The sequence below is a fragment of the Megascapheus bottae genome, chromosome 10, assembly GCF_031878675.1.
Source record: "Megascapheus bottae isolate mThoBot1 chromosome 10, mThoBot2.hap1, whole genome shotgun sequence".
In the NCBI taxonomy this organism is placed as follows: domain Eukaryota; kingdom Metazoa; phylum Chordata; class Mammalia; order Rodentia; family Geomyidae; genus Megascapheus; species Megascapheus bottae.
Genome location: NC_143518.1, coordinates 16,284,823 through 16,302,271, shown reverse-complemented (window position 1 = coordinate 16,302,271; position 17,449 = coordinate 16,284,823). Strand labels below are relative to the sequence as shown.

Sequence of the window (17,449 nt, the reverse complement as noted above, 5' to 3'; positions counted from 1 at the left end):
AAAAAACAACCTATGATTTAAAAACATCCAAGTAAAACTTATGTCCAGCCCTATTTCCAAAGCCAGAGGGCTTAACCTTATGGAATTATCTCTTACGTTATTAAAACAAAACAAAACAAAACATGTTTTCCTATCTTAGGTCAACTGACCTGTAATTCATTGTTTTCTGACCTTTCCTTTTGTTTTCTCAAGATCCTGATGAGTTTGAGCGAATATATGAGCCGCTGGATGTGAAAAGCAAGAAGATCCATGTGGTAGACAGTGGGCTCACGTTTAACCTGCCCTATCCCCTGATACTGCGGCCCCAGCGCGGTGTGGACCTCATCATCTCCTTTGACTTTTCAGCCAGGCCAAGCGACACTAGCCCTCCATTCAAGGTAAGGAGACTGTAAACAGCCTTCCTCTCCCGAATACACTTATTTCTCTGGAGCTCAGATTTTTTTTTTAAATCTTGTAATGTAATTCTACATTTTTTCCTGAGTCCCATTACGTAGCCCATTCTGACTTCAAATGCAAAAAATCTTGAGTGCTGGGATTGCAGGCGTGCCCACCATTGCTTTGCTATTTTCTACATTTTCGTGCATTATTGTTACTCATGGAGATGAGACATATCATCCCACTGCTTCATCAAGCATTTGAAGCGGGTAGAATCATCTCAAGAAAGTTCAGAGTAAGGAGCAAGACACAACAAGAGTGACAGAAGGGATCTGAGGTTTGAAAGGGAAATGAAGCTAGGATGTAGAAGTTAAGGGGTAATGATAATTAAAAGCACGCATAGAAAAGATAATATCAGAAGAAAAAAGGGGGGCATAGAATGATAATTTGATAAATGACATCATGGAGAAGGGAGAAAATGCAACCTATGAAGGACTGAAAACAGACTGAAGATAATAGGAAAGTTGTGAGTGAGAGTTTCAATGAGGATGTGAAGGCAGAAATAGTGGAGAAATTTCAAGGATGAGTGAAAGTTAACAAATGTTTCTGACTACCAACAGATGTCGGGGAGAAGAATTGTTTTGTAATATAAGTCATGTCTAAAAACTTATGATTAGCAATCACTAATGATCAAGATACCAACTGTGGTAAGGTTTAGAGGAGTGATGTATGTTGGAATCACTTGGAAAAGCTAATGGGGTGAGGAAAAGGAGAAGATACAAACTTAGTAGCTGAATGTAATATAGAAATAACCACATTATGGCAAGGGGCAAAGGGAAAATCACAGCTGTGAAAGAAAGTCTTTTGTTAGACACAGAGAGAAAAGCAATAAAGAAAGTTGCCATCTCTGGGCCTAGAGTTTGGCCTAGGGGGTAGTGCTTGCCTAACATGCACAAAGACCAGGGCTCAATTCCTTGGTACCACATATGTAGAAAAAGCCAGGGAAGTGGTGCAGTGGCTCAAGTGGCAGAGCACTAGCCTTGAGAAAGCCTAAGGACAGTGCTCAGGCCCTGAGTACAAGCCCTAGGACTGACAAAAAAAAGAAAGTTGCCATCTGCTTAGTGACTTCTGTCTATAATCTCAGGTTCTTGGGAGAGAGAAACTGGGGAGGATTGATGTCCAAGGGTAGACAGGAAAAAAAAATTAGTGAGACCTATTTCAACAAACCATCCAGGTGTAATCCTCAATGGAGTAAAGAAAATTGTTAAAAATGCAATGATATAATCTGAGAACTCCCAACAGAAAGAGTCAGTCACCACCCAGATGTTCAACAGCATACCCACTTCCCTTTTAATGGTGCTATGTGTGAATGCACAGCTCTAGGGACAAGCAGCAGCTCTCTTAGCAGCTCTGAAATACGTGAAAGACCTCCTATTCTCAAATGGTATTGGCCTTTGTTGACTGTGGAGGCTGTTAGTGTTCAGACACACACCCCAGGACCAAGGTGAAGACCTTGTGCATGGCTGGGTAGTCGCACAAGTTGGGTGTGTGGATGGATTGCTTGGTAGAGGCAGCAAAGAGGAAACCAGTGAACTCACAAGAAAATCCAGCAGACATGGCAATGAGCAATGTTTCAGGGACTAACGTCACCTTGTTTGCAGAAGCAGATCCTAAGGCTTCACTAGGAGGCTTGACAAGAGATTTGAGATTGCATGCTGGCTAGTAAAGAATGATTGCAAGATTTCCAGCAGACAAATGGCATTGTGAAATTGCGGTTTGCAGTTGATGAACCTGATAGTAGGGAATGTGATGGGTAAGGGAATGGAGGGAGAAGGAGTAAAAGGAAGAGGGATGTACTGTAAATCCTGCAGAGTTCAGTGTGCAGAGCTCTGCTCCCTGTGGAGAAGAGAAGAATATGACGCAGAGTTCAGTGTGCAGAGCTCTGCTCCCTGTGGAGAAGAGAAGAATATGACGATGGATGGCTCAAGTGGGGCGCTGGGGAGGGGTGTAACAGGGTAACACAGGGGCTGGTGGTGTGATCCACCTGATTAGAAGTATGCAATGTCAAAGCCAGCATTTCCCACATGAATCAGAGCCCTGCCATGGCTGTGAGTTACCACTGTATGAGCTTCTGAGAGCACTGCTTCATACCGCAAAGAAAGATGCATTACACTTTACAGTAGTTTTTACATCATGACTCGGTTGTGATTAGGAAAAATATACATTTGTAAAATTATAAGATGACTTGAAACTAGCATTGAGTGTCTAGGCAATGATTGCCAAGATTTTGATATATTTTCTTATTTCTCTCAGGTGTGAGTGTAGATGTAAAGGCGTATGTATGTGTGTATATGAAAGAGAAAGAGAAAGGGGGAGGAAAGGAAGGAGGGAGAGGAAAGAGAGATGAGCATAGTCATAAGATTTTTTTTTTTTGCAGTCCTGGGGCTTTCACTCAGGGCCTGACCTCTGTCCTTGGGCTTTCTCAAGACTAGAGTTCAACCACTTTAGCTACAGCACCATTTCTGGCTTTTTTCTATGTATGTGGTACCAAGGAATTGAACCCGGGTCTTTGTGCATGCTAGGTAAGCACTCTGCCACTAGGCCAAACTCCTGACCCATCATAAAGTTTTATAGTTTACTTCTGTTTACAACTGAATTATGAGCATTTTCCATGTCATTATTATTATTTTTAGTAGTAGTAGTAGTGGTAGTAGTAGTAGTAATTTGGTAGTACTGGAGTTTGAACTTAGGAAATGTACTTGCTAGATAGGCACTCTACTACTTGAGTCAATTCTTAAGTGTTCTTTTTTATTTTTTTATTGTAATTAATAAAAGGGTTACATGATATTTGCCAGATAAAAAGTGCATTAATTCACATACATTGATACCCTTTCACATGTCTTGGTACCCATTACCCTCCCCCCTGCCCACCACCCACCCCCCGTCTTGGTTTTCCCCCCTTCCTTATCAAATTTCAAATAACTAAATACAAATAAATTCAATATACCAGATAACAAAGTGAGATACTGTAACAATATGAGACACCCAAGGGACAGTAAAGGAGATTGCTTTTAGGACAGTGTCTCAGTTTTTTGCCAGGATTTCCTGGACTGTATTCTTCCTTTTTATATATGCCACACAGCTGGAATTCTAGACACATACCGTCATGGATAGCTCTTTGTTGAGATGGGGTACTGCTAACATTTTTGTCTTGGCTATTCTTGAATTGTAATCCTCTCTGCCTCTTCAGTAGCTTAAATGGCAGGCTGGTATCTCTATAACCACCCATCACTAAATATTTTATAAAACGTAATTCTATTGGCATATTTCCTTCAATTTGACTGTGTTCCCAGGACCTGGATGCTTAGGACATGGACTTATGTTTTAGGGGGCTACAATCTAGCCCACCACACTTGAGAATTAGATGTCTTGTGATGAGTAGGTAGGCCCAACATTTACTTCTCCAGGAATTTTTCTGTGAGTTTATACAATCTCTTAATGAAGAACTAATGAAAACTGCAGAAAATTATGTAAATTTTATACAACTTAGCTATAGAAAAAATGTATGCTTACTGTACTATGAATACCAGCTTTCCTTTTATTGGAAGGAAGTGACCATAACAATAAAATAATGAGTTCTAAGTGAAATTTCTGCTTGTTTTAGTTTGTATTGGGTTTGTTTTCTTCTGTTTCTTAAAATACAGTTTTACTACATAGCCCATGGCTGGCCCCAAATTACAATCTCCCAATCTGGTGGTCTGGGTGCAGGAACTACAGGCCTATACCAAAAGGCATGGCTATTATATGACATTAGTTTCATTTTTTTTAATGACTCTATCATTGAATTTCTTCTTTCCCTCTCTTCAGGCAAGTGAATAAGCCTGTTGTTTAGTGTTCGCATTGGTCCTTAATGGCTAATATAGATGTGAAGGCTATAATGATGACCTTCTAAAAGTCCAGGCCTGGCTGATTGAGACATGAACTTTTAGATGAAAAAGAGTTATTTATTTGCCAATATGATTAAGGAACGTGGGTTGAGATTATTCTGGGTTATATGGTAGGCACCAATTATTGCATTACATAATTATCCTCTCAAATCTTAAAAAAGAATAACTTTTAAATAATGAACAACTTATCACATTATAATATAGACTTGCAAAGACAAAAATCTCATTTTCTCTAGCTAAAATGTCAATTTAGCCATTTGTACACACATATACACATACACACATATAAACTGTATATACTAAAATATATTTATATTCTTTTTTTCTTTTCTCTTTTAAAAAATTATGGTAAAAGTGATGTACAGAGGTGTTACAGTTAGATAAATCAGGTAATGAGGGCCTTCCTTTTGAATAGTGTCATCCCCCATTCTCTCCCAACTGTCTGATGAGTATCACTGCTGAATTGCTTCACCCTATCTCACCATTTCTGTGCTTTCCTTACCCCTCCCTCAATCAGATAAACTTGCATACAGACAAGACAAAGGGTAAAGAAACCTAATACAGTGACAAAAGGGACTAACTAAACCAAAGGAAAAAGGAAAGGGGGAAAAAGAACCACAAACAGTACATGACAACAATACAAAATCTCTCGTTTCCATGTCGGAGTTTATTTTAATAAGCATCATTTTATATGACCATATACACATAATTATTGAACTTTCTTTATGAGATATATTTTCATATTGTACTACATAGGCAAATATATTTTATACATAAATATATTAACTGGCAAGTGTATGCCTTTCACACTACAGTTTGGATTGTTTTCTGTTATTTAGATGGCTTTCTTTCTTTCTGAGTTATGGTTTTCGGTCTCAGGTGCATATTCAGAAATGAGCCTAGACATTTTACAAAATATCTCATTGAATGGCTCATCCCAGTTTTTCTCTCTAAGACTTGGCTTTAGTGTGAATGTTCCTCTGTGAGCTTTCTCTACAGCTGTCTCAGGTTATCAAATAGAAGCAAGCACTGTCCTGGCTGTCACTTGGGAAACAAGAGTCGTTTGCTTACTATGACTCCCTGAAACTTTTTTTTTCACATAGCAGCTTTGCTCACAGTGTATCATTATTGCTTAATCTTGATAGAAGCTAGGCGACACCAGGCATGAGACAATTTTCCCCTCTTGTAATCACTATCTCTCGAGTCACCGGATTTTCATTTTTCCATGTCAGGCTCTGAGAGGAAAGGGAGAGTTTTTACCTCTTCCTGATTCCACTGTTAAATTAGCCATCTAAAAATAGCTGGACTTTTACCTCACGTAGTCTCCTTTCCTCTTTCCCCACAATTACACAGCTTCTGGGGCAGCCTGAGTCAGGTTTGTAAACACTGGAAGGCTCCCTTTTTTCCCTGCTGGCACGAAATTACTTCACTGGGTGATTTTGCTCTTACTCGACTATTAAATAACCAAGAAGGAAGAATTTTTCAGCATGATTAACACGAAGGCCAGAGGGAAAGAAGGAAAAGATTAAATATAATGACTTTCTTTATTTTCAGGGGAGAAATGGTCTGTACAAATATAGGATTTTCTGCAGCACCGAGCTATCCTCAGCATCACAGTGTATGAATCACACAGTGTCATTACTTTCTGATTCTTTGCTTGCCGAGGCTTTGATTTCTTTGTAAATGGTATTGAGAGACCAATCAACTTGAAATTCATAGACTTCCAGAGAATTTAATTCCATTCATCATTTTTTCAGATAAATGAGCTTCTAGAGAGTGAAGGTATTGTGTTGTTGAGTCCATCAAAAAGCACACAGCTACAAAATATGAACACCTAATTCATACTGAACAGCCAAACTAACACAAATGAAAGCAAAAGGTCCCAAATGCATTCTTTTCTTTCCCACAGGAACTTCTCCTTGCAGAAAAATGGGCTAAGATGAACAAGCTCCCTTTCCCGAAGATTGATCCATATGTGTTTGATCGGGAAGGGTTGAAGGAGTGCTATGTCTTTAAACCCAAGAATCCTGATGTGGAGAAGGACTGCCCAACTATCATCCACTTTGTTCTAGCCAACATCAATTTCAGAAAGTACAAGGCTCCAGGTAGGCTGGGAATAGATCCCATCTCACAAAAGATCAGCTTGGCAAGATTGAAAGGCAAATGCTATACTAGACAGGGTCATAAGAGAGCCGCTCCACCTGCTGGTACAACGTGGACCAGTTCTCATACCTTGATCAATAGTTGCTATGTTGAGACCCAGAATGCTTTCCTTCTTTTTGTCTTGAGATCCCCAGAGTCCCTTAAAATCCGGAAACCTAAAGGCTAATGACTACCTTAGCAAAGGTCCTAAAACTTGGATTGGGTTTGAGTTGATTCATTGGTGCCCTTTTCACAGGAAATTTTAAATGGTTGGACGATCACTACTGTGAGATGGTGCTTTATAGATAACAAAATGTACAAAACCACATAAGAATGTTAACTGGGAAGACAGTAAATGTAATCTTGAGGCACCATAGGCCTAGCAATTTCAGTTTGCCATGTTGGATTTCACAGAATATGAAAATCAACTTCAAAATGCAGTAATTTGTTTCTCCAACTTCCAGAGGAGTCTGTAAACTTTTTCCAGAGTCAGTGGGTGACTGGCTGAGTATTTAGGTCTCTAAAACCCATATTATTTTACAACCCAAGACAACAGTTTTCCATTATGTGAACAACCTACCTCCTTCCAACTTGGGAAAGATGGATGAAGGAAAAAATGCTGAAGACTTGTTCGGATTGGAAAGGGAGATTATTGTGGGAAACATCTTAACAGTGGAGGGAAAGAATTAACTGTCAGTTTTAGTCTTCAAGCAATGGAGCTCTTGAAGTTTAAGGAATTTTCTTTGGTCATTCATTATCAAGGAGATCACTTTGAGGATTTCTGTAGAAAGCTAGTTAGATAAAGTTAGTTAGATAAAGTCTTGACTTGTGTTCACCCAGAAGCAGAGTTTGGGGAAAGGATTAGCAAGGACTGAGGATGGGTTAAATGGAGGGAAAGCAGAAACTGAAGAATGTGTTAGTTAGCCAGCTATCCCAAGCAGAAAATGACCGCCTTTGAGGGGGAGTCTAAGAAATGCAATAGAATCCATTCTTCTCAACCATGTACCACGAGTCTGACGTGCCGGGCTCTTATACACAGCCCATCAAGTCTTTATTTACCCTTATTTCCAGACAGAAGCTAGCACACAAAACCGTCTTCTACTCTTGGAGAGAGAGGAGAAAGCCATGACGCACAGATAGAGACACTGACATCACAGAGGCATCTGTCAGTTGATATAGCATGTTCAAGCCCAGGGAGGCTTCCAACATTATCATCAATGTCAATTTGTATGTCTTAGTCCCTGAGGTTTAGGGATATCTTGTATATTCAAAATAATACCATGGGTGACTTCTGCTGCTCAGGTGTTCCAAGAGAAACCCAGGAAGAGAAAGAAATAGCCGATTTCGACATTTTTGATGATCCCGAATCACCATTTTCAACGTTCAACTTTCAATACCCAAATCAAGCATTCAAGAGGCTGCATGATCTGATGCACTTCAACACCCTGAACAATATTGATGTAAGTACCACCTGTCACTGTTGATCATCACTGCATTGCTTTCACAGCACATAGATTCAGCTGTGTTGTTTGAGACAAAGGAAAATGTAAGATGTACAAATGTGTTACTTCACTTCCCATGTATAAACAATTTCACAAACTCCCAAAGGGCCCTATGAAATCCACATGGCATGTGACTCCAAATTGGCAAAGCCCACATTGTATATTGTTCTCCATTTAGGTGACTTTCATATTCATCTGCCTTCATGAAGCCTCCAGTGTATTCATTCTTTCATAAAAAATAAATTATTATAAACAAGGAGGGAAATGATGTAAAGGAAATAGAAGAGCAGAAAAATGATTGCAACCGGAAGTGTAGTTACCCAGCAAAAATTTCATTACGTGATTTTTAGTGAATGTGTTTACGCTTTTAAGTGCAGTGTGTGTGTGTGTGTGTGTGTGTGTGTGTGTGTGTGTGTGTGTGTGTTTATGTGTATATGCATGTTGATAATGTTGCCAAGTGGAATCTTACTCATTTTTAGAGTTTGCTTTTGTAACCTTAGGAAGAAGTCCTTCCTTTCAGCATCAATCATTTGTATTACTGCTCTCCTACTTAGATGTCATGTCTGTGAGATTCCTTAGTTGGAAAAAAAAATCACCATTTAACATGTACTTTGGTGTGATTAAAATCATTAGCTTCAAGTCCCAAATCATAATTTCTGACAAAAGATCAATGATGAAAGCTCAAGTTCATTGACTTACTTGGATTTTGTATATGGGAAAGAAAAAAAGAATTAAAAAGAAAAAGAAAGAAATGAAGTAGAGAAAGAGATAATGTTTAATCTGTCAGTGTGTTTGGAGACTAAATGAATGCCACAAAAGAACTCAGTGCATGTGATAAGTGTTCTGATTATGTGGGATTTAATTAGATTTTGTGAGCTAAGAGAACTTTGGCACATTTAGTTTGTTGGCCTGTTCACTTTGTCCTGAGATTATCCATGATAATTATGTGCAATCATGACAGCTGGGCTGTGTTTGTCTTCTATTTTGTAAACACGTGTACTTTTTTACTAATAAGTTCTATGACTAAGATTCTTTCTTTTCAGCCTGCCTCTTTGTTAAGGCATACTTAACAAAATGTACACTACATTTGATTTTTCTCAGTGTATTTATTTCTCATTTATATTGCTTATAAGTGAACATTTGAAAGCTTCATGCTACATTATTTCTGTGGTGATGTGAAATTTACAGTATATTAAGAGAGAGAATTATGGGCCGAGAGTGTAGTGTGTAGTGTAGCCTGGTGGTAGAGTGCTTACCTAGCATGCACAAAGCCCTGGGTTCAATTTCTTGGTACCAAATACTCAGATAAAAACGGAAGTGGTGCCATGGCTCAAATGGCAGAGCACTAGCCTTGGGCAAAAAGTGTCCAAGGACAGTGCCAGGTCCAGACTGGCCAAAAGAGAAAACTAGTATATTAGTCTATTAATCCATGAAATGAGGAGTCAAAAAAAGTTCACAGAAGAGTTATGTTTTATAAATTGCCATACTAGGAGAAACAGAAGTGAGCTAAGGAGTTATGTCTATCTTTGAAGTACGAAAATATATTTCATATATTACTTGAAATGAAATGCTCTAAATGTCATAGATCATCCTGAAAGAGCTAGATTATACAAATATCTTGTTGGACTTAATAAATGCACACACACATATACACACATATTTCTATCTTAAACAGCTATATTTCTCTTGCTCTTTTCATTTCTGGTTTATATAAAATCCTCACATGTTTTCTGTAAGAAGTGATAGAGTTCCAATTAAATACCGTACCAAGCCTTCTTCAAGGTAGCTTGTTTGACACATAAATGTGAAAGTTAACATGAAAGCCTAAACAAAAATAGACTAAAGTCCAAACCAACCATTTTGACTTATAGCCCATTCAGTGCTGATTCATCTCAAACCATTAAGTAGGCACTAATAAAGAGCTGCTGGTACCATTCCTGGCATGGAATGTCGAGGCCAGATCATGGATTAGATCTCATTTTGAGATCCCAGAGGGGTCACATGTATGACTTCAGATAAGCCACTCATACCTTTGGAACTTTGGTTTCCTCATCTCTAATGTAGATGTCAGGGGACCAATTATATCAGCGGTAGTCAATACATAATAAGGTGATAGATGAATAGTGCCCTGTAAGTGGAAACTGATTAGGATCTGGAATCTGAGCATGTCCATCCTATAGCCCTGGATGTCCACAGGAAGAGCACCACAAGACCTTTGAGGATGTGTAGCGTGCAAAGTGTGTATATATCTCTACAAGTAATGGCAGTCTGTGCAGCAAGCAAATGTGTTTTTGAATGAATGAATGTGTATGTATTTTTGTATGAGAGAGAGAGAGAGAGAGAATCTTTCAATTCTATCACTCTTGATGACCTACCATGTGCACTGTAATTAAAAACACATTTTTCGATCATTACCAAAGCTTCATGATAATACATATATAAAGAACAGTTAGATTTCGCTGACATTAGCATGGTGGACAGTTGTTAGGATCTACCATTCCATACACTCACCACTTGAATGAATTTATGCTTCAGTATCATCCCACACGACTGCCAGCGCTGTTTAAAAACAGCAGACCCTAGAGTACAAACTGTCAGCACACTCGGTGGCTTATCTGCCCATCCTTACAATTTGGTGGCCTTGACCAGTGTGTGTGGCTGAAGGCAGTTTCTCTTCTTCAATTCATCCTCCAACCTGACTCTCATCTGATCTGGCTCTGACTATAGCTGCGTGCTCTTGTTGCCACTTTTTTTCCCCCACTGTGTTTGTACATGTTACATCTCAGTTCGTCCTGGGAAGTTTTTGTTCTGCATTTGCTCACTTCATGACAGCATCCTGGGGTTTAGCTTTGGGTTTCTCCTCTTACTCAGTCCTCCCAAATTCCTTTGCACTGAACGTGGCCTCCGTGCCTTTACTATGACAAGATTACAGTATTTCATAGTCTGCTTCCTTCGGTTCCTTTTTGACTGATGTATAGTGGCTTGCAGTGGCAGGCAGAAGGTATGTGGAGGAGGCAAAGGCTTGGAGTCAGACCAAATTGGGTCTTGAGAGCCTCACTTTCCTGCCTCTTAGCTGAGTGATCTTTGACACGTAGGCTACTTCTTCTACTTTTCACTTTCTTCAAGTGTATGGGGAAACAGTGGCTCAGATGCTACAGGATCTGAATGGAGTTTAAAAGAAATAATATAATTTAAGGGCATGACATTTAATATACACATAGGAAATTGAAATAGCTAATGTAGTAATGACAGCAAATATGATTAATGCCTATATGTTCTGCTTTTAATTATAAATGACAAATCCTGTATAAGCAATGACTTTTCAACTTATTTTGTAACCTCCAGAGTTATTAATAATGCCTGGCCCCTAAGAGGAGGTACAGTGTATTCAAAACTGATTTGTAAATTATTCACTGTGCTTCCCCTTTCCCCAGAGTATCAATAGCCAATGTCAAGTACAAAGTGCTACTGGTTACATGCAGAGTTCCCCGCCATGGGAATCTCCCCAAAATGTATTGCTGGCCAGGTTGCTCACACCTCCATTCATAAACCAAGCTGACACCTCAGTTTATAAGCCAATACTTTACTCTGGAAGCAGGACACCTTCTCAGTATTAATTCTGTGATCACAGGAAGATACTTTTGTTTTCCATTCACTCTCAATGAACTCTGTAGGTTTATTCTGCCATAGTCTCTGACACTATTATGTGTACGTCACATATGTAAAGTTTGAGTCTTTATGTTTGTCTAATAATTCTGTAATGCACATGGTAGTAGATCTTAATTAATATGAGGGAAAGTACAACTACTTAGATCTTAATTTGGTCATCTTCATCATTGTGATAAGAGTGTCTAGGCACAAGCTGAGGTTCTTGTCTTTTATAACATAATTTGGAAGTATGTCATGGCCTATTTTATTGGACCTGTATTGGAAGGAAATAATCCATTTTTGTGTATCATCTGCATCAGGGTAAATAGCCCTAAATTAACAAATAGACAAGCTAGCATAAAACAAAAAATGTATAATAAATTTATTTCTGATGAACACCGGTGGCTCCTGCCTCTATTCTGAGCTACTCAGGAGGCTGAGATATGAAGATTGAGGTTTGAAGCCAACCCAGACAAGACTGTGAGAGTTTTATCTCCAGTTGACCACTGAGGAGCCAGAAATGGAGCTGTGGGCCATGAGAATTAAAGCTGATGGATAGTACTCAAGCCCTGAGTTCATGCCTCAGTAGGGGCACACAAAATAATAGACAGACAGACAGACAGACAGAATGATCTAATGCTAACAGAGTTATCTGGGAAACTTAGAAAGTCCTAGCTGTATGGAATCTTCTTCACTTCTCTGAGCAATGATCCTTCTTCCCATATACAGGGCAGAACATGAAGAAATGATCTTCCTATCCTGTAGTGGGATCACTATTAAGAATCCAGTTTCAGAAGGGGCCTCTCCCACTTGTGCTCAGTGGTTAATTGTAGCTTGTGCTCTACTGCTTGAACAAAGCCTCCTGCCTGGAGTTTAGCAAATTATTCCAGTTTGGAAATGGAGACCTACAGACATCTCTGCCTGGCTTGGTCTTGCTCTAGCTTCCTACAGAACTCAGCTCCTCCTGAGTAGCTAGAAGTTGCAGGTGTGAGGCACAGGTGCCTGGCTATATGTCAGTTCTTATTAGGAAGGCTGATGCTAGCCATCAAATTCATGATAGTAGACCAAATACTTTTTATTTCTATCTCAAAATACACCATAACTCTCTCAGACTCTTGTTTTTGGTTTGATTGCTTTCTATTGTTGGAAACTTAGTATTGACTACGAATATATCAATATCTCACCTCCAAATGTGATTTCTTTTGTTTTATGGTTGGTACAGGAATTTCAATTCTGGTCCTTGTGGCTACTAGCCAGGCTTGGTAGGCATTTTGAAATTCTTCCAGCATTCTGTTCAGCTGGTTATTTTTGAGATAGGGTCTTGCTCCCTGCTCAGGTATGATTCATCTATGTTAGTTCTTCCAGGAGCTAGGATAATATGGGTGGGTCAGTGTATCCAGCCCACATCACTGAAAAGGTATCTCATAAATATTTTCTGCCTGAGCTAGTCTTGAATTCTGATCCCCATGTTCTCAATCTCTCGGATAGTTAGAATAACCAGCATGAGCCACCAGCCCTTAATTAAATTTGTTTCCTAAGGGAATAGGGAAGGAGAGAGTAATATTGTACATACTTTGTAAAATGATTTCTTACATTTCTGTCTTTACTGACAAAGAAGTAGGAGACCCTAGCCAGGCTCAGTGGCTCAAGCCTGTAATACTAACTAATCAGGAGGCTGAGAACTGAGGATCAAGGTTCAAAGTCAGCCCAGGCACTAACGTCCACGAGACTCCTCCAGCCTTATAGCCAGTTAAGCACTAGAAAATGGGAAGTGGGGCTGGGGCTCAGGGGTAGGGTAGTAGCCTTGAGCTAAAGAGCTTAGGGACAGTTCCCAGACCCAGAGTTCAAGCCCCATGACCCCCACAAAAAAGTAGGGGACTCCTTGAGTAACACAAGTCAGGAATGACATGGGTTAGATTTTGAGATGGGCAGAAAGGATGGAGAAAGCTGAGATATGAGGGCCTGTGCGTCACACTGACAGGAAGTATTTTATTTTAGACTCAGTGCATTTGGGAGGAGAATGAAAGAGGAAATAGATACAACACATTAAGATTACTCCTAGTATAAACAGCAAATTAGAGATTTTAACATGACAGATTGCCTTTTTGGATACATCTATTTGCAGCATGACACAGTAGTGAGTTTAGCTTCCGGTTCTATTATAGCATTAACTCCCACCACCTGTAGTAATTGGAACTCATGATTTTACAGTGTCTGGTTGCCACCTAGTGGATGCACATGTGACCTTCATTGAATTTGTGTTTCTTCACATTATTAAATATCAGTGTTCCTTTTCCTTTATGAGAATGGCTTATTTACAGCTAAGGGTCCACTTTTTTGGAAAATTCATTACTCTATGATGTTGATATTAATGTTTTATGCTCAAGAGTTCAGGATAAAGACATTAGCTGTCACCATTGACAGAAAAGTTTCCATTGTGTTGTGTGCTTTTCTAGTCTAAAATATTTCCAGTAGTTGAAAAGGTGTTTTTTGTTGTTGTTGTTTGTTTGTTTTTGTTTTATCCTTGGAACTTCTCTGCAACAAGCTTGCTATTTCTCTGGCTAATAAGAAAAAGTAGAAACGAACTGATGGTCATGTTAACCTGTGCCTTTAGAAAGACAAATTGTTATTAGGAGACACAGAATAGGACACTTTGAATGGTGGAATTGACATGAAATTATATTGTATAATAGGATAATTCTTTATTATTTGCAAAAGTATCACCTAACTTCTAACTGACAGCTCCTAATTTTCCTCACAAATAACTTAGGTGTAACAACATTAATAAATGCCAGCTGTGCCAGACATTGCCCAAAGCACTATATATAAATGATCCCCAATACTTATGAATCCTAAATTAGTAACCTGGTTCCTATTTTCCATGTATCCTTATGCTGGTACTAACACCTAAACATAAAGTCTCTTCTCTCACTTGGCTTTTTCTCTCAAGGTTTGTGCTCTATGACTTGGGCCACAAACTCTGCTTCAGGCTATTTAGTGATGAGTTGGAGATAAAAGTCTCATGGACTTTTCTGCTTGGGCTGGCTTTGAACAGGGCTCCTCAGATCTCAGCCTCCTGAATGGTTGGGTTTATAGGCATGAGCCACAGAGTACCTGGCCCACAACATTCTAGCTTTAAAGAAGAAGAAATGAGATAAAGGGTTTTGGCTATTTGTTCTTTCCTAGGTTTTAGGCACCATCCTCCATCACAGGACTAATTATGTTCCTCTTGCTCATGGGAAATCTTAAAAGATTCAGTAATAGTTGTACCACGTCATATATATGTATATATATGTATATATACCCCACATATATATACATATATATGTACACTAAAGTATGTTACTGAATTATACTTCTTCCACAAATTGCTCATTCCACAATATGAAAGACTTGCAGAAATGATCAACCATTTTACTTCCCAGAAAAGGAATATTTATAAAGGATTTTTATATTTGGATCTTGGTAATGTAATTCCAGGGCCATGCAAATTATGGACAGAAGCAGATAGCATAGATTAGCCCATGAGACACATAGAAGGGACATCTGTATGTGTGGCTCATCACGTTGGAAATGGTTCCATGGGCTTTATACCGCCCACAGGCCAGACATTCTCCTCCTTGGGAAGGCCCTGCCTCCTGGGCCTGATATTAAGTCACAGAGCACGGATTACGTGGGAGCACAACTGAGGTCAACACCAGGCTCTCCTTCAGGCTTCAGATCACGCTTGCTCAGGGAGTGTGTGGGACTGAGAAAAGCCCTCTGTGCGTGCCTGCAAGGCTGTCTGGGCCCCAAGAGCCCTGAGTGGGAGGAGGCCGTGGGATATGAAGCAGCTTAGACTCCCTAAGAGCTGCTCTAAAAAGCACGAGGCACGAAACACATGAGCGATGACTTAATGTCCCTGAGGAGAAAGTGGGGAGACATTGTGAAACATCCTATGACTTCTGTTTATTCCAAGTGCCTTGAGACAGGTATTTGGTTCATAGTTAAGATGACGTTTTCTGCCCTCTCGCACTAAATGGCTCCTGCTTCCAAAGCTGCTTTCCATTACCCTGAGGTAACCGTTCTTCCCAAATGGCACATTTTTCTCTTCTCTTCTAAAATCCCTAGCTAGGTTAACAGGACACTAACTACATTTCTTCTTTTCAGTGTGAATTCGGGGCTCATAAAAGTTATTCTGTGCAAAAGTGGCAGTGTATTTTCATCAGAGAAGTCACAGATAAGGTGTTACCTAGATAAGATTCTATAAATGTCTGTGATTGACAGTGTATTCCTTCAGCAATGCCTTTTCCTCTCACTCAGTGGCATCTGGCATCACTGTAGTCTCCATTCCCTCTTGTCTGCTCACTATAAAAGACACACTGTAGATTTAGCAACTGTATTCCACATTACCATCTTCCTTGTGAAGGATGCATCAGACCTGTATTTGCTATGCTGCAATTTTATGCTCGGTTTGGTCAGCAAACAAAACCTGGAGCAATCTTAGAATTCTTTTTTAGTAGGGGAAGGGAGAATAGCTCACTGGATTTGAGTTTAATTACAGTGCAATGTGGCATGTTGACTTCCTATGTATAATGGACACATAACCCAGATTTCTCTCAATGCATTTTTTTCTCTTCATCTGCAGGTCATAAAAGATGCTATCGTGGAAAGCATTGAGTACAGAAGACAGAATCCATCTCGATGCTCTGTCTCCCTAAGTAATGTGGAGGCAAGACGATTTTTCAACAAGGAGTTTCTAAGTAAACCCACGGCATAGTCTGAGTGGCAGGAAGTGCAGCCTCTTCTAATGCTGATGGTCACCTGTCATTCCATGACAACTGGATTTAAAAGCACAGATATGTACTGAACCTAAAAGACTAATGCTGCAGCCAGCTGATCATCTGTATGGAAAAATGCTGTTACAAGTTTAAGGTTGATACATGGTGTGGATCCTGTAGCACTGTATTAAGTAATCAGTTTCTGTCTGTAGAATTTTCTGATATCAGTGGTGATAACGTATAGTGTATTTGTAAACATTCCTTATCATTCTTCTCTCATTTATTTTCTTTGGATATAGTTTTATTTTTAAAATATTTAATAGTCCAATTTCAGTAAGTAAGTTTTCCCGTTCTGTGTGAATGTTACTCACTGTTGAGTTTCATTCATACCATGACACAACACTATTTTTATGTATGTATGCATACACACATCTGAAATAAAATACATTGATAGGAAAATCAACACAGATCTCTGACTTATTCTTCTGAATAAAATATGTAGTTGCTATGAGAGATTTTTCAGATTCATTGCTTTCAAAAACAAATAGTCCTACGCTCAAATGTGAAACTTGTAAAACCTTTAACATGCTTGTTTATGTTTGTAAGAACAATCTGGACAATACGTATATTTTGTTCAATCAGTATGTGCTTCTTCAGTAGGTATAAAATGATATAATCATATCTAATGGAATATTCACTTGGCTGACATTATCTTGGACACCTATCTACCAGTCAGGGCCTTTGGTCCCAGGGAAGAGTCCTGAGGCATTGTAGAAACAGCAGGGAGTAACATCCTTTACATCCAAACTTTAACCTGTGAAGATGGCCAGTGGTAAGCAAGACAGAGCTACACCTACCTAACTTGTTGGAGAGTGCTAAGTGCTGAGCAAACAACTGCAAAAAAAGAAGGAAAATACTGGTCGTGTGAGATATTAAATAGGGTCCAGGTAAGGTCCTGGGAAGATGGCAGGGAGGAGAGGATAGCAGAGCATATCAGATCTGCTATGTCCATGGGGAAGAGAAAATGCATAGGCTCCACAACAAAGACTAGGAGTGTCCAGGGAAAGGGGACAGG

The 17,449-nt window shown here is 39.4% G+C and overlaps 1 protein-coding gene across 1 annotated transcript in view; it reads left to right on the top strand.

Annotated features, from left to right (window-relative positions):
- Positions 1 to 16,731, top strand: part of Pla2g4a (phospholipase A2 group IVA) — a 115,925-nt gene extending 99,194 nt beyond the window's left edge. The window contains exons 15-18 of the mRNA XM_090340210.1: positions 193 to 377; positions 6,232 to 6,427; positions 7,767 to 7,924; positions 16,242 to 16,731. Of these exons, the coding sequence (XP_090196336.1) occupies positions 193 to 377; positions 6,232 to 6,427; positions 7,767 to 7,924; positions 16,242 to 16,373 (671 nt within the window). The 3' untranslated portion in view covers positions 16,374 to 16,731. The remainder of the gene's footprint in view (positions 1 to 192; positions 378 to 6,231; positions 6,428 to 7,766; positions 7,925 to 16,241) is intronic.
- Positions 16,732 to 17,449: the final 718 nt, after the last annotated feature.